We start from the raw sequence: 22,297 nt of genomic DNA on the forward strand, positions 1-22,297 counted from the left end.
ACATAAAACAGAAGCAATGTTGTAACAGATTCAATGAAGACTTTAAAAATGGTCCACATCAAAAAAATCTTTAAAAAAAAAAAGAAATTAGAAAGATGTGGCGCAAAAGGAGTTCTCAGACTGCTAGTGAGGTTATAAACTGGTATAACCACGTTTGAGTGCAGTTTACCAATATCTAGTAAAATTGAAGGTGCTTATACTTTAAAATCTAGCAATTTTAAGTATATCGTCTAAAGACACTCTTACATGTCTGTGGAATACAGGACAAATACATGACATTGCAAAATTCTAAGGATGAGAAGTTAGTATTCATCAGCAGGAGAATGGATTTATCAGTTCCATAAAATGAGGCACTATTATAGCAGTCGAGATGGATGACTTTCAAAAAATAATATTAAGTGTAAAGGGAAACTGAGAAATGGTGTCACTTATACAAAGATTAAAAGCATACAAAAAATGTAATGCATTTTATGTATGTAGAAAAGATAAACATGCATGGAACTGTTAACCCCAGTTATAAGATAAGAAGGAGGGAGTGGAATGAGATTGGGAAGGAGTAGGCAGCTTCTGGTGTATCTACATATATATCTGAAGGAGGCAGGGGAGAATGTTTAAATTTAAATAAGGTGGATGATGGTATAAAAATTTTCCATACCTTCTATGTTTTTGAAATATTTCATTAAAAACAAATGTGCCAATTCCAGTACTCTATTCTAGGGATTTTTTTTTTTTCCTCTAGGTTTAATAAGGATGACCAGCCCTGCCTCTGTTATGATACCCCAGGGTGGAAACATGTCATCTTCCATGATGGCACCAGGCCCCAATTCAGAACTGCAGCCCAGGACTCCTCGCCCTGCTTCTCAGTCAGGTATTGACCTCCAGTCTTTGATAATTGAAGAGGCACAGATCATTACAAAATTCAGCTTTCTCTGATGCCAGTTTTCCTAACTGCCCAGCTTAAATGCTGTCTTCTATATAAAATCTGCCCTAGTTTCTTCAAGCTGAAAATCATCATTTCCTTCTCAGAATTTCTTATCAGAGTTTCTTATTATTCTTATCAGTTATACCCAACATTTCTAAAAATGTATTCCTTGACTTACTTAGTCCTGCTTACTCCATGACCGAGAATTCCGTAGTGAAGTAAATTTGGTTAATGTATCCCACTTGATCTCCCTACCGTAGATTCAAAATTAACATGTTGGAGGTACTGAAAGTCCTAGAGTGAAGAAACCTGTCTAAGGTTGTTAGGTCCAGTGCCTCCCAAAGCTGATTGACTATATTTTTTGTTTTGTTTTCTTACAACATTAATGAACACAGTTCCTTAGAATATGCTCTGGAGAATACTGCTGTCCGCATTTTATGTTTGGCTCTCATATCCACTCTGGAATCATAAGCTCTTTTTAGACAAGATTCATCTTTCTATCATCTTGGTAGTTGCTTTGCATTATAGTAAATGCTCACAAACATTTCATTGAATGAATTGAATGATACCAGAAGATTTTACTTTACATTTGCAGAATTGCCAAGACTCTAGGATTGCTGTAGGATCTAGGTTGCAGTAAGTTAATTATTGCTTTGTTGACTATCTTTAAACAGATGCAATGGATCCACTCCTCTCTGGGCTCCATATACAGCAGCAAAGTCATCCCTCAGGATCTTTAGCTCCCCCGCACCACCCAATGCAGCCTGTCCCTGTGAACAGACAAATAAACCCAGCTAATTTTCCCCAGCTGCAGCAGCAGCAACAGCAGCAGCAGCAGCAACAGCAGCAGCAGCAGCAGCAGCAACAGCTGCAGGCAAGACCCCCACAGCAACATCAGCAGCAACAGCCACAGGGAGTTCGACCCCAGTTTACTGCCCCAACTCAGGTGCCTGTTCCTCCAGGCTGGAACCAGCTGCCTTCTGGAGCCCTTCAACCTCCTCCAGCCCAGAGTTCTCTGGGCACAATGACTGCAAATCAAGGGTGGAAGAAGGCTCCCTTGCCTGGCCCAATGCAACAGCAACTCCAGGCAAGACCATCCTTAGCCACGGTACAGACACCTTCCCACCCTCCCCCTCCATATCCCTTTGGCAGCCAACAAGCTTCACAAGCCCATACAAACTTTCCTCAGATGAGCAACCCAGGCCAGTTCACAGCTCCTCAGATGAAGAGCTTGCAGGGAGGGCCCTCTAGGGTTCCAACCCCCTTGCAGCAGCCCCACCTCACCAACAAGTCTCCTGCCTCCTCACCCTCCTCCTTCCAGCAGGGATCCCCTGCATCCTCCCCAACGGTTAACCAAACTCAGCAGCAGATGGGACCAAGGCCACCTCAAAATAACCCACTTCCCCAGGGATTTCAGCAGCCCGTCAGCTCTCCGGGTCGGAATCCTATGGTTCAACAGGGAAACGTGCCACCTAACTTCATGGTGATGCAGCAGCAACCACCAAATCAGGGGCCACAGAGTTTACATCCAGGCCTAGGAGGTGAGGAACACTGAAGCTATTTGTGTTGGTAAATTTACTGGAGATAGATCTTAGTAGAACTTCAATTTTTAGAGTTAATGGAGGGAGTGAAATAAGGATGTAATTATTTGGTTTTGTGGATATAGTGATGACACTTGATATGACTTAGTTAACTTGATACATTATGCAGCATCTTACTGGTTATGTTTAAGCTAGCCCTCTGGATAAATTGCAGGTAAAATTCAATATAGAGATGTTCATTTTGCTTTTCAAAATATTTTTGCTTGATCTTGTACTAGTAAGTTAAAACATCCAGAAGAAACATGATTTTATTAACTTAAGCTGCTCAGCTGTTTGAAAAAATTAAGATTATGCAATGGAGCAAAAATGAAAAGATAAGTATAGGGTTTTGTTGGGGAAAAGGCCCTTCTGATTTTCAATTTTGATAATCCTAGTTAGTGAAATAGCATGGTATTTGTTAAATTTGATTAAAGTGTTAAAGGGGAATAAGTTCAGAAATCATTGACTTTTATAGTTTTATAATGCCGATGCCTGCTCCTTAGAGAGGGAATTCCACCAGTTATACCTAAAGGAGATTTATTTATTTATTTTGTAAGGTGCCTCTTGTATGAAGAAAAAGCAATGGAGCTTAATGTGTGAGAGGTAAAACGATTACAGTAAAACTTATCCATCTCCATGTTTATTATTTATTCTTATTAATCATTGACCTAGTGCACATGAACGTGCTTGGAGCTTTTCAGTAAGGTATAGAGAGTGTAATACTGTCATCTGATAAACATACCCCCCACCAAAAGACACCCATTACCTACCCAGAAAAAAACCCTTGCATCTTCAGTGCAACATAGCAAAGGCATGTTCCCATGATTTCTGGTGAAATTAAGTTGCTCATCAGTCTTTTCACTCTCTTGTAATTACTTTTACTGACACGTGCAGGCTGTAATACTTGAATCCTAAGTAGTTTTTAGAAAATGCAAGAATGTTTCGGCTCCAAACTTCACTATTCTGGGCATTTAGCCTTGGATCAGTGGAAGCTGGGTAGTCCCTCCTGCAAATGCAATTACTGATTTGATTACAATGGAAACATGCAAATGTCACTGCTAAAGAAAGGACAAATGCATATTTGTCTACAGAGCGGTTTTCAGGACATTGAAAATTTGGCCCTTAAATAAATGGACTAATGCAAAAAAAATTTTAAGTGAGCTTAGGTGTTGATGCTTCATAGAGCAAATGATGTGCTCACCTAGGTGATCTGGCCACATCCAGGCCTATGTTATAAACAATGAGTGGGTTCTGAGATTCCCCTTATTACAGATTTGTTTTCTGATTAAACCTTCCTGTAAAAGAAAGTATTACTTTAATAAGATTCCATCTGAGCACGGTATTCCATCAGATACCATAGCTGTCAGAATTTTAGCAAACCTTTTGAGGGGAAGGTGTAATGATAAATTTAATATAGCCTCATTTGACACTCCTGTGAATTGTTTCTGATCTCCTGTCTCTTCCAAAGAGACAAGCACAATATTGGGGAGAACTTTTCCTCAAAGGAAATTGTCATCCATTTCCCTCAATGGAAAAACAAAATCACCTATCTATGCTTAATATCAGGACCCAGGACTTTGTTTGATAGTATTTATCAGTTTGTTTGAATATGAGAGAATTTAGCATATTCCTTTGGTACCTGTGTTAAAGTATGTAAAGTTTTGGGGTCCGTTGTATTACAGAAAAGTGAGCTCTAAACTTTGCTGTGACGTGGCCTCAGATCACATTTAGGGAGCAGATTGCCATCTTTTCCTTGGCATGTTCTAAGTGTAAATTTTTTAGTATTTCTTTTTCATTTTGACAATGCTCATGTAAGAGATTGTGTTGATTTTTTTAACCATCTTTCCCCACCTTATTAAAGATCCTACCAGTGTGACAGAGAGAGCTAAGCCAGTGGAGACTTCATGCAGCTCATCCTTCCTTATTCATTCCACATCTAAGCAAGAGTATAAATTTGCTAGGTAACTGCCTTACTCGTTGTTTTCTATTAAGGAATGCCTAAACGCCTCCCACCTGGCTTCTCAGCAGGACAGGCCAATCCGAACTTTATGCAAGGTCAGGTGCCTTCGACCACAGCAACTACCCCTGGGAATTCAGGAGCCCCTCAGCTGCAAGCGAATCAAAATGTCCAGCATGCAGGTTTGTTTTTTATGACTTATTCAGCCAGCATTTATTGAACATTGTGAGGTAGGTAGACAACAAAGATATACAGAGAAATATAAACCCTGGTCCTTCTCCTTAGTTTCATACCAATGAATAATTATTCTTTCAGGGCAATAACTGATATACTGAAAGTAGGAAAAATGTCTGGAAAATCTAGAAACACCTAAAGAACAGAGATAAAACTTCAGGTAGAGCTGGAGGTCAGCATTTTTTTTCCTGAAAAGAACCAGAGAGTAGGGACTTCCCTGGTAGCACAGTGGACAAGACTCTGCGCTCCCAATGCAGGGGGCCAGGGTTCAATCCCTGGTCAGGGAACTAGATCCCCCATGCATGCCACAACTAAGGAGCTTGCCTGCCGCAACTAAGACCTGGCGCAACCAAATAGATAAATAAATATTTTTAAAAAAACAACAGATAATAAATATTTTAGGCTTTGCAGGTTATATGTTCTCTGTTGCTACTTTGCTGTTATAGTACCAAAGTTGCTATAGACAGTACATAAATGAATGAGCATGGCGGTATTCCAGACTGCCTGACTGCTAATGCAAAACTGTATTCCTGAACTCTGTGAAGTCATGTTTACTTACAAACTAGCAATGGGCCTGATTTAGCCCGTGGGCCATAGTTTGCAGACTCCTCAGTTAGTGAAAGGGTAAAAGGTGTTTCTGGCAGAGAGGGTGATAGGTACAAAGGGATGGAGGCTCATGGCATTTTGAACAACTGTGGCTCTTACAGTCTCTATATAGTTCATGTTAACATTGCGTAAGGTCTGAATTCTGGTTTACAATGTGGTGTTTGAAGACCAGGCTTTAATCAACACAGATTTAATGCCGACAGTGTGTTATGTATAAGAAGAAACTTAGGAGGACAAATAGTGTGGAGCAGAATGGCTAAAAAGTATTTGTAAGCAATATTGTATAAACCCAAACTTCATGTTTCTGGTTGCTTTTAGGTAGCACATGACTAATCCTCTTACTCTTTCTCATTCAGGAGGTTTGGACTGAGGTAGCACAAATATTTTCTGAGCTCCCATCCCCACTTGGAGTTAGTTTAGTTATGTGGTTCCAACATTAATTGTAAATCACTAAGGGAAGAGAACAGTTTTAAACTTAAAAGACAAACAAACAAAAAACCTACCTCCTGAAGGGCTAGAGAAGGGTAGGGCAAACTATATGACTTTCCCCTTTCCCTATCTGCTGATGCAAAACTGTAATTCCTGAGCTATGTGAATTCATGTTTTCTATAGGAAGTTTTAAAACGGTGATAAAATCATTCATAATTCCTCCACATAAGCACAGCTATTTTATATTTTTATATGGTGCCTTCCACATGCACATATTGTTTTGATTTCTCTGTTTATCCCGTCTAAGAGAGCTCTACTCTTGTCTGTCATTTTCTCTTCTCTTACCCTACTTTCTTTCTCTTGTTAGCTTTTACTTCTTTCTGTGAAATACTTGGTCTGTTTGTTATTTTACTCTTGCCAACTAGACTCCAAGGGGTCAGGGATTATTTGGTATATCTTGTTTATTGATGTTACCTCAGTACCAAAAATGCGTTGTACACATTAGGTACTCAATAAATAATTGTTGATTGGATGAATGTACACTGGTATATTTAGTGTATATAGTATGTACAGTGGTCACAGAATTCAAGACCAGTTTAGAAAACCTTCCTTAGGATTCAGGAAAAATCTGGATTGTATGAACAAAGGACAGTTTGTCCCCTGTCTCCTGGCTGGAGCATGGACTGGCTTCATAACTTCATTGTGGCTACCACTTTTTAGTCCCCATTTAAAAATGAAAAAAAGCAGGGGGAGATATAATAAGCTAGAAGGTTATTCTGCAAAAAGGGAGAGAGAATATAAGTGGCTATAGGAAGATCCCAAAGACCCAACAATAAGTAAACACTGTAGCAAGCCAGGCAGTGTTCTTTGTATGAATTAGAGATAATTAAGAAGAATAAAATATGTCCCATGTGGTCCACTAGAGAATGCTACAGGGGAGAATCACTGAAGTTTTAACATCCTTTGTTGACTGTCCTCTGTCTGCAGCTTCTGAATTGTCTGTCAGTTAACTTCCACCAGAGGCTCAGCTTCCAGATCAAGATTGAATAAGTTTTACCACATTGGGGCAGAGGAGACCTATGTTTAGAACATATTAGCTATTCTTTTCTTTGAAGTGCAGCATCCAGATATCACATCCATAACCTTTGACAGTCATTATTAGTTTTCCAAGGAGCATATTTAAATGTCTTCTCAACTTTGCTGAGGTTTTCTTGAGAGGCTACATCACATTTTTTTGTTTTCTGACTCATCTAAAGCAGAGCTTATTTCACTAGCCTACAATGCTTTTCATAAATTTTCTTCATTTTAAGGTAGTTACAAGTCATTTTTAAATAATGAGATGCTGCCTTTCTCTTTGTATACCCTAAAAGAAAGTAAACTTTATTGATCTTCAAAATGTTATCTTTACGTTACCAAATAGGAGTAAAGAAATGGTTTCTCCTTCTCTATTGTATGGTCACTGAGAATGTATGCCACAGTCAACAAGTATGCCACAGTCACATCTCCATACTATAGAAAACTCACAGAAGTATGTTAAGCACAGCACATTTGTTTATGTTGGTCAGTGGATATGGGTGAGTTGTGTTTTTCTAATTAAGGTAATTTGAGAATCTTAATACCAGCAAGATAATAGTATTTCTTTCTGAAACTGTGCCTCTTTTTTTTTTTTTTTAAAGGTGGTCAAGGAGCTGGTCCTCCTCAAAACCAGATGCAGGTGTCCCACGGGCCACCAAATATGATGCAGCCCAGCCTCATGGGAATTCATGGCAACATGAACAACCAACAGGCTGGTAGTTCTGGGGTTCCTCAGGTGAACCTGGGCAACATGCAAGGCCAGCCCCAGCAGGGCCCACCATCTCAGCTGATGAGCATGCACCAGCAGATCGTGCCCTCCCAGGGCCAGATGGTCCAGCAACAAGGAACCTTGAACCCTCAGAACCCTATGATCCTTTCACGGGCCCAGCTTATGCCGCAGGGTCAGATGATGGTGAATCCTCAGAGCCAGAATCTTGGGCCCGCGCCCCAGAGGATGACCCCACCCAAGCAGATGCTTCCCCAGCAGGGCCCACAAATGATGGCGCCACATAACCAGATGATAGGGCCTCAGGGGCAAATTTTGCTTCAACAGAACCCAATGATAGAGCAGATTATGACCAATCAGATGCAGGGGAATAAGCAACAGTTTAACACTCAGAACCAATCTAATGTCATGCCGGGACCAGCACAGATAATGAGGGGACCAACTCCAAACATGCAAGGAAACATGGTGCAGTTTACGGGACAGATGTCAGGACAGATGCTTCCCCAGCAAGGGCCCGTGAACAACAGTCCATCTCAGGTTATGGGGATTCAGGGGCAGGTCTTGCGGCCACCGGGTCCCAGCCCACATATGGCCCAACAGCATGGTGACCCTGCTACTACAGCAAATAATGATGTCAGCTTGTCTCAGATGATGCCTGATGTTAGCATGCAACAAAGCAACATGGTCCCCCCCCACGTGCAGGCCATGCAGGGAAACAGTGCCTCGGGAAACCACTTCTCAGGCCATGGGATGCCTTTCAGTGCACCTTTCAGTGGAGCACCCAATGGAAATCAGATGTCCTGTGGTCAAAATCCAGGCTTCCCGGTCAATAAGGATGTCACGCTAACAAGCCCATTGTTGGTCAACTTATTGCAGAGTGATATCTCTGCAGGCCATTTTGGGGTAAACAATAAGCAAAATAATACCAACGCAAATAAACCGAAGAAGAAGAAACCCCCTCGGAAGAAGAAAAATAGTCAGCAGGATCTGAAGTAGGTTGTGATAGTTTTGCCTAAAATCTTACTCATGTATTTCTATGTGAACAACTCTTTTTGGTGGAAAATTTTAAACATGTATAAAATAAGAATAATATAATGAAATTACCCCTGCTTCAAATTATCAACTCATAATCTATCTTGCCTCTTGGTTATTACCCCCTTGGTTATTTTTAAAAGCAAGTTTGCTTTAAGTATTTCAGTATATACCTTTAAAAGATCAGGACAGGTTTTTGTTCTTGTTTTGTGCTTTTTATGACCACGCAATACCAGTAGCACACCTGCAAAAGCTAATACTTCCTTTATATTCTCACATATCCAGACAGTGTCCAAATTTCCCTGATTATCTCAAATTAATATTTTTTTTTTACAGTTTGTTCAAATAAGGAGCCAAACAAGGTTCATATACTGCAGTCAACTGATACATGGCTCTGAAGTCTGTAGTCTCAGGGGGTTGGTGGCATTCAGAGCCTGAAAAGTAGCTAGTACTACCACAGTGCAACTCCATGAAGCATCTCAGGCTTATAATGACTGTTGGGGAACCAGAAAGGCTGTATTTGTTTTGGAAATGAAAACTGCTGATGGAGACTCCCTTCTGTCTCTCAAATAGAAATGTTTTTGTACAGGTGCCTTTCCTTTAAAGGCTCTTTATCATCCGTAGCAGCTTAAAATCTCATGCTAAGATGATTGGACTTTTTAAATCAGTTACCCTTTTGGTAAAGGTGAGTTCTTTTGCAAGATCACAGCAGGAAGGACAATTTATATTTCATTTCCTGAAGCTAAAAATTAATTTGCCATATTTTTGGCTTTGATAAAATGTTTCCAAAAGGAATATTGATTAAACTGGATTTTCTGCCTTTAATTATAAACCTGAAATTCAGAGACGTTTATTACAAGAAAATAGTGACTGAGGAGTGCAAATCAGGTTAATTCAAATAATTTGTTACAACTATAGAAGAGAATAGGGGAGGGGAGCTTTAATTAAGCAGACATAAATGTTCAAAGTAAAACCAACTACCTGTCTCTCAGCCTTCTCAGAATATTTCTTTGGTTGTACTCTAATATTCACTTTCTTCTTGAGTCTTATAAATCAGAATTCAATAATTGTGTATTAACAACCTATATTTTTCCTGAATTCAGAATTAATAAGCCGTTTGGTTATCTGATTTTTCCAATAGCTCTTTCTAAGTTAAATTCTTTACTACTGTCAATCTGTGTGGGAATAACATTTCTGTGGCAATACTTATTCCTCCCAGTAATCTAGGAGAAAAATTGCAAGGTTCTTCAGTTGCCATTAGTATGGATTTTTGCTGTCTGCACCAGCACTTAGGGAGATTGCTTATTTATTGGGGCTACAGATTGTAAAAAGGACCTTATACAGCATCAAGGTGGCTGCTAGGAAGGGACATAGGACGTTAAAAGGAAGAATGCATGCTCCCAGCTCTACCACTAGCTTACTGTGGAACGTTGGGCCTGGTTTCTTACACCTCTGTGGGCCTCTGTTTTTTTATCATAACATGAGGTGGCTGGACCAGGTATCTGACGTATTTTTTTTAGCAGTACAATTCTTTGAAAGTAAAGAATTGCCTATAATTTGAAGTGAGAGGGAGGTCATATAAGGAGCAAGTTGATATAGGCATCTGGATATGCTCAGGACCTGCTTCAGGTTCTAAGTTCCCATGTGCTAGGGCTTTTAAAATGGATTTAAAGTAAGGCTTATGAAACTACACAGAGTACAAGATAAAATGTTGTCTAAAAGTGGGACCAATATCAGGGCAAAAGGAAACTAAAGGTAGAAAAGAAAGGCTAAGAGTAAGGTTAAAAACAAAATGAGGGCTGTGAGCACTTGGATTCTTTGGGGATGTGGGTGTTAGTAGATAACATTTTCTTTATTTTTTCTTCCCCACTAAAAATTCTAAGGTACACCCAGTTAAAAATGAAAGCATCCCAAAGCCAATAAGGATGTCTGTTAAATACACATTCTGTAACAAAATTAATTAGCTTTGTTCTGATATTCTTCAGCTTTCTTTGTTCTCTGAATACCATATTCATTAGCCAATCTACAGCTTCTTGCAAGGTGTTATGAATTGTCGGAGCCAGTATTCACTGCAGTATTCACAAAAAAGGAAACAGTGTGGACTCCCTGGTTGAATGTGATAGCGACCTCAAAGATAATGTGGTTTCATAGGAACAGTTCTTTATAATATTGATAGGCCAAACTATGATCAGGTCTTAAAACATCTAAGGGATGGATGATTACATGAAAATCATTATATCAGAACTTTGTAGAAAGCACTTTGGATAAATAGCAATGTTATTAAATTAAGTGGATTTTAACATTTAAGGAATGTTAAAATTAATTTTAATGAAATTTCTTTATGCCAAATATTGAGCATTTTATCAGCCTGAAAAGTTGTAAGTAATGCTAAAAATGATAATGCAAATAGATTTCTTCAGAAATAGGGGAGGGGTTAAGCTTAGTTTTGTGTGTGAATTATACAACTTACTCTCAAATGTGAAATTTATGTTTTAGCACCCCAGATACTCGCCCAGCTGGTCTGGAGGAAGCTGATCAGCAGCCATTGCCTGGAGAACAAGGAATTAACTTGGACAACTCAGGCCCTAAACTGCCAGAATTTTCAAACCGACCACCAGGTGATAAAATGTTAGCTAAAGTTTATATACTTGTCATCGTTTATTTACAGCATTATAAGGCTTTTTTTCAAGGAAACAATAGTATTTTATTTTGTCTACTGCCTAGGCTATTTAGTGATTTAATGTGTCTGGTATTTGGAAACTCTGCCTTGATATTAAGTAAAAAAATTTTAAATATAGCTTCTGAAGGCATGTGTGTGTGTATGTATGTATGTATCTGTGTGTGTGTGTATGTGTTTTGCTCAAATTAGTCTTCATTATTTTAGGTCCTCACAAAATCAGACTAAAGTGTCAAGTGCCTCTTTATTCTTGTCAATATCAGGGTTCTAGTTGGCATCAAAATGGAATAAGATTAAATGAAAAGATGTTTTCACTCTAATCCTGCTTGCCTACCTTTCCTGCAGCCTTTCTTCTTGGGGCTTTCTCAAAGCAGAGAACTACCAGGGTTTAAAATAAGATTTTTTTAATAGAACTTTTATTATGAATCTTTAAATATAAAAAATCTATAAAGAGTAATAAAAGAGACACTCATGTACTTCCTACCCAGGTTAATAATAAATAGGACCAATATTGTTGAAGCCCTCTATGTTTTACCCTCCTCTGATTATAAAATAATATTGTCCTCTAAATGTTGAAAATTATGTTGAAAAGGAAAAAGTCTCCTAAAATTCATTCATTCCAACCTAGGTATTATAGAACCAAGGCCAGCTGCCACAATGTCTCTTCTATACCTGCTTACTCTTGGCCTGAGCAGTGATTTGTATAACTTGTTTTTTTTTTTTTTTTTTGGCACACGGGCTTAGTTGCTCTGCGGCATGTGGGATCTTCCTGGAGCTAGGATCGAACCCGTGACCTCTGCATTGGCAGGCGGACTCTTAACCACTGCGCCACCTAGGAAGCCCCAGCAGTGATTTGTAACTTTATTCCCCTGTGACACAGTCAAAGACACACAGGTCTATCACATTTAGGCCACACTTTCATGTGTATACAAAGGATTGTGTTTTGTTTCTTCCTTTCTAGTTATGCCACCTCCTTTTTGGCATGTAAGTGATGTTATTTTAGGGATAAACTTTAGTCCACTCTTAATTTATGTATTTTAAAAGTGAGTCCAAAAAAAAAAAAAAAGTAAATTCATTATGATGTCAATACTTTGTGTTATTTACTACAAATTGTTTGGGCACACCACACTTCCCATCAGTGAGTTGCAGCAGCACGCACAATTGAGGCTGATAGGTCACCAGTCTCTGGTGGGTATGTCCAGAGGCATTGCGAACAGGAAGGTGCCTTCTTCCCTCAGACACATCTGAATTCTTCTATTGAATCCCAGGGGTTCTCACACATATTATTGCTTCCTTTCTACAGTTTGCAAACTGGGAGCCTGTAGGCTGAATTTGGCCTACAATATGTTTGAATGATCATGCAGCATCCTAAACCAAACAGAAACCTGAATTTAAATGCCTTTAGATAGAGCATCAGCTCTGCAGTTAGGCTCTGTCCACAGAACTACTACTGTCTTATACCAGCCCACTTCTCTTCTTCGTTACAGGTCTGGCCCCTAAAGGCATACGAATTTTCATCCCTTGATTAATAAATTTGATTTTTGATTATGTTATATGCACTGTGTGTATCCTGGCTTTCCCTCTCCACCATTCTGTCACAACAGCCCCAGTCTATCCTCTTATCATTAGTGCCCTTTGAACTGCTGCCTCCAGCTTCCAGAACCTTTGTAGCAGCCATGCCCTTAACTGTTACTTTCGAGAGAGGCTACTGTATTGTCTATGCTGCTCGCTTTGGTATTTATGCTCTCTGGTGGCCTAATTTTAAAGATAAAGGCATTTGTATCATGGCCCTGACATCAAGGGGCTTCTACAGAAATTACAGTTCTTAACATGGGAACCTGAATTAAACCTATAAAATGCCATATACTGTTGGCTTTTATAGATGTAAAGAAGTTAGTTGGGCCTAAAACAAAAAAAGTTAAAAAAAAAACTTCAAAACTGGATTCTGCAGGTGGTATTCATGGGTGCCATGTCTATCGTTGGTCAGAAGACATTGATTAGCTGTTAAACACAGGGTGTGGCCTTGTGGACCAGCAGCATTTGATAGCTGCTCTGTGAACATCTTAGGCCAGCACTACTTCTGACTGCCAGAGCCAGCTGCCCTTATGCCTGTACCTTCATAAAACTTTCCTAATGTATTTTTCATGCAACAATGAAATAAATCTAGTTTGTGAAATCGTATCCCAGCTGTATGCCCGCTTTTTCCCACCGAACCACCTTTATTCTTGGTTAATGATCTTTCAATCCTTTCTGCTGATTGTATAAGGTTTTGGTTCTAAAATGCCAAATAAAATCTTCACAAAAGAAAGAATCATTTGAGATGTTGCCTTCTAGAAATCTATAAGGCATTGTCTCTCAGAGTTCTTTTCCCGAAATTGTTTTTTATTCCTGAGGGCTGTGCTTCTTGCTTACTTATTCTCCAGTTATGGATTCGTAGAAAATATTTCTGCAAATAGAGTTTTACATGTAAGAGAGTAAATTAATATTCGTAAAAAGAACTTCAGTGCCCTCATTTTATTTTCAGTGTGTGTATCAGCTTCTATTAGCTCCTACTATTTATTAAACTGATTTATGTCAGAGAGGCAGTTTAATTCATTGGGTTTCCCAAAGAATTGAGCCTGAAGGATGCAGCATAGTGTGTGAAGCCAATGGATTGGAGTAATTTTAAATCCCTCTTTCATAAGGAATTGAATCCTAGAATTTTATAACTTACCTCTGTTGAAAGAATAAAAAGGCTATCTTCAATGCTGGCGTTTTCAACAAAACCAAGTCTTAAAAAAGTTAATCTGTGCTATCAGAAAAAAAGTGAATCTTAAATGCTTCATTCGCAAGTACAATGAAATGTTTATTATGCCTGCATGAGACCCTAATGCTGGGCAGTCAACCGTTTGCTGTTGCTGGAGTTTTTCTCATTTCATCTGAATGTTTGCCTGGCATAGACTTGGCCAGTTTCAGTGCATAGCACCGTGTCTATTAGAGTCTTAGTACGGTGATGCCTCATTCAAACCCTGAAGACTGAGAAGCTCCAGGTTCTTGATGCTTTGCTTTTTGCTTCCTTAAGCAGTGTGCCTCTTTGCTTATGTCAGAGAGTGAGGGGCTGCCCCTACCCCCCTGGGAACGGGCATGCCTGAGCTGTTTGTGCACAGTCTGTGCCACCTAGATGAATATTGCTTGGCTCTACTCTAAAGGTAGCAAAGCTTTTCTTGCTGAAAATCTAACTTCCCTGATTTTGGGGGCTCGTTTTAGGTTATCCTTCTCAACCAGTTGAACAGAGGCCACTCCAGCAGATGCCCCCTCAGCTCATGCAGCACGTGGCACCCCCACCACAGCCACCACAGCAGCAGCCACAGCCACAACTGCCGCCGCCGCAGCAGCCTCCACCTCCCAGTCAGCCTCAGTCTCAGCAGCAGCAGCAGCAGCAAATGATGATGATGCTCATGATGCAGCAGGACCCCAAATCAGTTAGGCTTCCGGTCTCCCAGAATGTCCATCCGCCAAGGGGCCCCCTGAATCCAGATGCCCAGAGAATGCCCATGCAGCAGAGTGGCAGTGTGCCTGTCATGGTCAGTCTGCAAGGACCTGCCTCCGTGCCGCCGTCACCTGATAAACAAAGAATGCCAATGCCTGTGAATACTCCTTTGGGAAGCAATTCAAGGAAAATGGTATACCAGGAGAACCCCCAGAATCCTTCCAGCTCACCACTGGGAGAGATGTCCTCGCTCCCTGAAGCAAGTGGCAGTGAAGTACCATCTGTCTCAGGAGGCCCAAATAACATACCTTCACATTTAGTGGTTTCCCAGAATCAGTTAATGATGACAGGGCCAAAACCTGGACCATCACCCCTTTCAGCAACTCAAGGTGCAACTCCCCAGCAACCTCCTGTAAATTCCCTACCCAGCTCTCATGGCCACCACTTTGCAAATGTGGCTGCTCCAACCCAAATGTCTAGGCCTAAAACACCAAACAGAGCCAGCCCCAGACCCTATTATCCTCAGACACCCAACAACCGCCCTCCCAGCACAGAACCTTCAGAAATCAGTCTATCACCAGAAAGACTCAATGCCTCCATAGCAGGACTCTTCCCCCCACAGATTAATATTCCTTTACCTCCCAGGCCAAATTTAAACAGGGGCTTTGATCAACAGGGCCTAAATCCAACAACTTTGAAGGCCATTGGGCAAGCACCTTCAAATCTTACTATGAATAATCCTTCCAATTTTGCTGCCCCACAGACTCATAAATTAGATTCTGTGGTGGTGAATTCTGGAAAGCAGTCTAATTCTGGAACAACAAAACGGGCAAGTCCAAGCAACAGTCGCAGGTCTAGTCCTGGATCAAGTAGGAAGACCACCCCAAGTCCTGGGAGACAAAATTCAAAAGCCCCTAAACTTTCTCTTGCCTCTCAAACAAACACAACCTTGTTGCAAAATGTGGAGTTGCCAAGGAATGTATTGGTCAGTCCTACTCCTTTGGCCAATCCCCCTATACCTGGGAGCTTCCCTAACAACAGCGGGCTGAATCCTCAAAATCCTACCATGCCTGTGGCTGCAGTAGGGGGTGTTCTCGAGGATAACAAGGAGAGCTTGAATATGCCTCAGGACAGCAACTGCCAGAATTCCCAGGGTAGGAAGGAGCAGGTAGACGTTGAGCTAAAAGCAGTCCCTGCCCAAGAAGTTAAAATGGTTGTCCCTGAAGATCAATCCAAGAAGGATGGGCAACCTTCGGATGCTAACAAACTTCCCATTGTTGAAGAGAACAAAAATTTGGTGTCTCCTGCTATGAGGGAAGCACCAACATCGTTAAGTCAACTTCTTGACAACTCTGGAGCTCCTAATGTGACCATTAAACCCCCTGGGCTTACAGATCTGGAAGTAACACCTCCAGTAGTTTCTGGGGAGGACCTGAAAAAAGCATCTGTCATTCCCACACTGCAGGATTCGTCTTCTAAAGAACCCTCTAATTCCCTAAATTTACCTCACAGTAACGAGCCGTGTTCAACCCTTGTGCATCCAGAATTGAGTGAGGTCAGTTCTAATGTTACACCAAACATCCCTCAAGTAATGTCAAGACCTGTCAGCTCTTCCTCCATTTCCACCCCTTTGCCCCCAAATCAGATAACTGTTTTTGTAACTTCCAATCCCATCACAACTTCAGCTAACACATCAGCAGCTCTGCCAACTCACCTGCAGTCTGCATTAATGTCAACAGTCGTCACAATGCCCAATGTGGGTAGCAAGGTTATGGTTTCTGAGGGACAGTCAGCTGCACAGTCAAATGCCCGGCCTCAATTCATTACACCTGTCTTTATCAATTCATCCTCAATAATTCAGGTTATGAAAGGATCACAGCCAAGCACAATTCCTGCAGCCCCACTGACAACCAACTCTGGCTTGATGCCTCCCTCCGTTGCAGTCGTTGGCCCTTTACACATACCTCAGAATATAAAATTTTCTTCTGCTCCTGTATTGCCTAATGCCCCCTCTAGTAGTCCTGCTCCAAACATACAGACTGGTCGACCCTTGGTCCTTAACTCACGAGCCACCCCTGTTCAGCTTCCTTCCCCTCCTTGTACAACTTCTCCAGTTGTCCCTCCTCATCCCCCTGTCCAGCAAGTAAAAGAACTGAATGCAGATGAGACTAGTCCTCAGGTGAGCACCTCAACAGATCAGAGCACTCTGCCCTCTTCACAGGCAACCACAGTGGTTTCTCCCCTTTTGACCAATAGTCCAGGCTCCTCTGTCAACCGGCGAAGCCCAGTCTCATCTAGTAAGGGCAAAGGAAAAGTGGACAAAATCGGCCAGATTTTGCTGACCAAGGCGTGTAAAAAAGTTACAGGCTCTCTTGAGAAAGGGGAAGAGCAATATGGTGCAGATGGAGAGACTGAAGGCCAAGGGCTAGAGACCACAGCTCCAGGGCTCATGGGAACAGAGCAGTTATCCACAGATCTGGACAGTAAAACCCCAACACCCCCAGCACCCACTCTGCTAAAAATGACCTCTAGCCCTGTGGGCCCGGGCTCCGCCTCAGCAGGACCCAGCTTACCTGGCAGTACTCTCCCCACAAATATACGCTCAATAGTAACCAGTCTGGTACCCTCTGAGCTCATCTCTGCGGCGCCGACCACAAAAAGCAATCATGTTGGCATAGCATCTGAGCCACTTGCAGGTGGCCTAGTGGAGGAGAAGGTGGGATCTCATCCAGAGCTTCTACCCAGCATAGGTATGTACTTGGGGCCTGGCATCATCTCGTGTCAATTTTTGATGACCTATCCCTCAAGAGAAAGCATGACTCCTTTTCTACTTGGAGGAAGAAGAATGGGCTAAATGGCAATAGTGATAGTTGCATTTATTTGCAGTACATTGGGAAATATACTTCCATTTTTAAATCCCATGTCGTTTACATTCATTAATATGGTTCTCTCTTAGCTCCCGAAATGATATCTGTCATTTATATAAAATTTTTCATTTTACAAAAAAACATTTATACACACATTACATCATCTTCATACCAACCATGTCAGGTAGCCCTAACCCCATTCTAGGGGGAAGAAGATTAAAGCTTAGAGTTCAGTATTCAGAGTCTATACTGTGAGCCTCCAGTTTAACCTTGTCCCTTAAGGGTGAACAGCAGCTTCTGCAGGTTCTCCTTACTGTGGTAAAGACTTGCTCTCAGCTGTTCAGAGCAGATTTCTCATAGCGCCTTCCTCTTTGGACTCTATGCCAGGAACTCCTCCCTTCTGACTGGCTACTTCGAGGGAGAGCTTTCCGTAACAGACATGGTTAGGAGCAAAGAGGTTGAGAGAGAGGCTTAGGTCGGTGTCACAGTACCAGCATTTACCAGCTGTCTGGGCTTAGGCAAGTTACTTGACTACTCCAAACTTTAGTTTCCTCCTTTGTAATATGGGGACAATCATAGTTATAAGAATTCAATGAGATAATGTATATAACATGCTTAGCACAGGGCTAGAATATAGTAATCATTCAGTAATAGGTAAAGAATTCTTATTACCAGTTTCTTTTTGATGCCATTCCTTTGAAAATTAGACCACTCCATTCATGTATTTCTAGTTCAGATTATTTCCTGTGTACTGGTAAGGTGGGCTAATGATGCAAACGTAGGTGTTTTTACACCTCCCTTCCTTCCCTTGGCATCTCCCCCCACCCCCGCCCCCAAACACATAATGTTCCTCCTTCTGTGAGGCTTAAGTGGTACAGAAGCTCTGTTTCCCCAGAGTGGAATCAGCCGAATGTTGCCAAAGCTCAAAGGACCTTGCTGTATCCTAGGCCAGCCAATAGCATCTATCTGTTTATGCAGCTAAAATGTTTCAAGGGGCAGGAAGAGGGACAGAAAGAACACAAGCTTCAGGGTAGGATCAGAGTTCAAATTCTAGCTCCACTGGTACCAGTTGCAGTTGGATAAATCCCTTAACCTCTTGTAAGCCATGTATTTCACCTGTAAAATGGAGAATATAATTCCTACCTCCCAGAATTTATACAAAGATTCATTGAGAGGGCTTAGCTTAAAGGCCAGCACACTGCCTCATACAAAGCCCTAGAAAGAGTAATTCCCCTTCTCTCTGCCTCTTCACTTCAGTACTAGAGATATAGGGAGGGATAAAGGTCTTTAAGGAGTTCTCCACCCTTGGAGGAGACAGAGACTTCATAGGGCTTGGGTGCTGTAGATTTCTGGTTCCAGTTCTGTTGATGTAGGTGAGCCCTAAGAATTTTTTAAAAACTTGGTGTGACTTAAATGTGTTCTCCACTATTAAATGTTTCCATTCTACTTCCTTTCAGGGAACTTTTTTCCCTCTGATACCAAGAGAATAATGATTAAGTTGTTAGAAAATATTTTTATCTGGATCCTATGTAATCCTAGAAGAATATATAAGCGTTAGGGAGATGAATCAGTAGTTGGAAAAAAACATCTCAATTTTAAGATTATTTCCATTCTTTTTCAAGTGGCTTCTATGCTTTTACCTTGAAAGTATGAGAAACCAATACTGGAGTAAAAAATAAAAGTTAAGGTGTAGTTTTAAGCTTTATTATATATAAGTATTCAAAAAAAATTCTTAACACAAGTGTATCATTGACTAAGCAGGGAGAGAAATCTACAAAAGTCACAATTTCTACAAGAGGGTAAAAATTATTGTAGAATTTATCTAGGATGTTAGACTGAGTGTCAAGATGGGAGGACATAACCTTGAGTGACTGTGGCATATCTGTGCCCTCAGTCTTTACTGTATGATCCAAGAAGTTTCCATTCTAGAGTACATTATATATTGTATTCCATTCCTCTTCAAGGGCCTGAGTTCTCTCTGTCTTTCAAAGCCTAATTCTAATGTTTCTCCCTTTAGTATACCTTCAGATTTCTCAGTCTAGAATTGATCTCCCTTGCTTTGGACTCCATAGTACTTTATGAATCTGCTTCATATAACATAACAGTTTACTCCAGAGTACCACTTGTGTATATCTTTAATACTAGACTGAGTTCCTGATGGGCAAGAAGAATGTAATTTGGTCTCTAAAGGTCCCTGGCACAGAGGCTTGCCCCTAGTAAGTTCTTGGTAACCGTTTGTTAGATAAATAGATAACATATCAAATTGATTTGATTCATTAAATATGAATTGAATACCTGCTTTATGCCCATCACACCTGCCAGGTGCTGTAGAAAAGTACAAAATAAATTATATGATTTATTTTAGGTCTCAAGGAATGTAGTCTTTAGAGGGTTGAGACAATTTTTTAAATGCTAAGGTCGAGTGGTATAATTGTCCGTCTGAAAATGGTTTGGGTTGCCTACTAAAGTATGCTTTGGGGTTTTTTAGAGTACTGGAGAGAACTTGACCCAAGAACTAAAAATTATGAGTGCTTTTGTCCTCATGGCCATATCCTTCCTTGATCTTTGTGTACACAAAAAGGAAACACAAACTCCCCTAGCATTAGTCTTTGTTATGGAGTGTTAAGGTAGTTAATTTTTTAAGTAAGTTTTGAAATGTACAGCACTTTCTAAGTTAACTTCAAGTACTGCTTTCTAAGAGAATGTGTTTTTCAGCAGTTACTTAGCCCTTGATTCAGTCAATGCTTTCTGCTTTGTTTAGAAAAGAAGGTTAAAGTCCTGTTTGTTTGTTTGTTTGTTTGTTTGTTTTCTTAGCCCCTTCACAGAGTTTAGTCCCAAAGGAAACTCCAGCCACAGCACTGCAGGGATCTGTTCCCAGACCAGGTAAGGCGCACCTTGGAAAAATTTCTCTATTGGAGTCTGTTACATGTGAAGAAACCACTGCTATCCTCAGAGTGCCAGGAAGTGGCTGAAACTATCTTATCTGTTTGCTTCAGAGCAGACTTCAGTTGAGTGGCAGAGCTTATGCAGTACTATTTGAGGTTATTTTTCCCCTGACCAGCTTGCTCTCTGACGCATTCTTCGTGTCAGCCAGGGAACTCAAGAAGGGCATCTCAGTGCCCATTGTCTGTCTGCCACCCAGACGTGGGTGGTTTCCATTGCAGAGTTTGCCCTGTTCAATGACCCTGGCACCCATAGCTGGCAGCTGACTGATTGGCATATGGTAAGTCACAGAGGTGGCAGGCATTACTGCATTAAGATAGTAATTACATTATCATGACAGGAGTGGGAGGCTTGTTACGAAAACCTCTGCTGCAGTGAGATAGCCATTCCTCCAGGGAGTCAGAGTCATTTCAGTCATCTCTGGATGGCATTAAGTTTCTTCCCATGACCAAGATATTGTAAATAGCACTAGGGATGGTGTTTCTGGAAGGTGGAGTGTATGGTAATCTGACAGATAACTACTGTGAAATGCTGGGTCAGCTCTGAACACATGAGGAGCCTGATGGCAGTAACAGCACACTGCCTTCATAGATGAGACTCCCAAAGCAGATAAAGATCAGAGATTTGTTACAGTTTAGTCTTGCCTGGCTCTTTGTCATTGTAGGTTATTGGGGGGGTATCCCCCCAAAAAATATGACTGCTTTCCACGAGGTTATAGTCTCACTGACAATACAGTTCACACACTTGACAAAATTAATTTTAAAAAAAGAGTTTAATTTTGAGTCTGTCAGTAAAAGTAAGGTCAAAGTTGGGAATTCCCTTGCAGTCCAGTGGTTAGGACTCTGTGCTCTCACTGCCAAGGGCCTGGCTTCAATCCCTGGTTGGGGTACTAAAATCCCACAAGCCGCACACGGTGACCAAAAAAAAAAAAATTAAAAATATTTTTTTAAAAAGTAAGGTAAAAGTTGTGATTATTTTAAAACCTGCTTCAGGATGCCATGATGGATATGATGGATAGGACTTTCTATTGTACATTCTTTGGGTAAAACCAGACCTCTGAAAAAATGGACGAGCAAAAAACATTTTAGCCCCCCAGATGATACCCGAGAAGGGTAGGAATGGAACAAATTCTTCAGAGAAGGAATTAGATAGTAAAACTCATTTTTGTTGAGAAAAGGAGCAACTAGAAAGAGGAAGGGAATTCCATCGCCTGCCCCAACTCTTTTCTTCAGTAGGTGGGACTTTATCATATCATATGTCCTCCTTCTCAGAGTAATTTGCTGAAGAATCTTGTTCCTTTTAAAAGTTTGGCTTAAATGAATCTCCTTAAAATATTGCCTAAGCCAATAATTGCCTTCACCAAAACCTCTTTGATCTCCACTTATATGAACTAGCTGTGATAGTGTTAAAATTCTCAAAAGCATTGAATTTTGTTTCAAAAATGCAAACTAATCAACATTTTTTGTAATCAACCTGTTTTGACTTGAGCCATTTTTATTTTTGAGCACACATTTCCTGAGTTTCTTTGTTCCGGTAGAGCCAACAAGGTATCAGAGACTCAGTGAGTTGGTATATGTTTCTTGTGGAGGGGGTTCCAGGTTTTATGGGTTAGATATAGCAAGCTAAATAACAAATGAGAAGCACAGATTCTCTTCTGCCAGCATCTTTCATTGAAGGCAGAGTAAGATAGCCTCCTTACGTGAAGGCTGCATCAACATGAGCGTCATAGCAATACTAATAATAGCTAATACTGAGTTATTACCAGGTGCCAGCTGCTGTA

At 40.8% G+C, this 22,297-nt stretch overlaps 1 protein-coding gene across 10 annotated transcripts in view; it reads left to right on the forward strand.

Moving 5' to 3' along the window:
- NCOA6 (nuclear receptor coactivator 6) overlaps window positions 1-22,297 on the forward strand; it is an 88,057-nt gene that overhangs the window by 50,951 nt on the left and 14,809 nt on the right. For 6 of the 10 annotated variants that reach the window (XM_057701171.1, XM_057701170.1, XM_057701168.1 and 3 more), the window contains 7 exons: window positions 740-868; window positions 1,597-2,463; window positions 4,495-4,641; window positions 7,405-8,521; window positions 11,058-11,179; window positions 14,485-17,457; window positions 20,389-20,457. In XM_057701171.1, the coding sequence (XP_057557154.1) occupies window positions 740-868; window positions 1,597-2,463; window positions 4,495-4,641; window positions 7,405-8,521; window positions 11,058-11,179; window positions 14,485-17,457; window positions 20,389-20,457 (5,424 nt within the window). The remainder of the gene's footprint in view (window positions 1-739; window positions 869-1,596; window positions 2,464-4,494; window positions 4,642-7,404; window positions 8,522-11,057; window positions 11,180-14,484; window positions 17,458-20,388; window positions 20,458-22,297) is intronic. The other 4 variants (XM_057701174.1, XM_057701172.1, XM_057701173.1 and 1 more) reach the window with 4 other exon arrangements.

Source organism: Hippopotamus amphibius, chromosome 12 (genome assembly GCF_030028045.1).
Source record: "Hippopotamus amphibius kiboko isolate mHipAmp2 chromosome 12, mHipAmp2.hap2, whole genome shotgun sequence".
Taxonomy (NCBI): Eukaryota; Metazoa; Chordata; class Mammalia; order Artiodactyla; family Hippopotamidae; genus Hippopotamus; species Hippopotamus amphibius.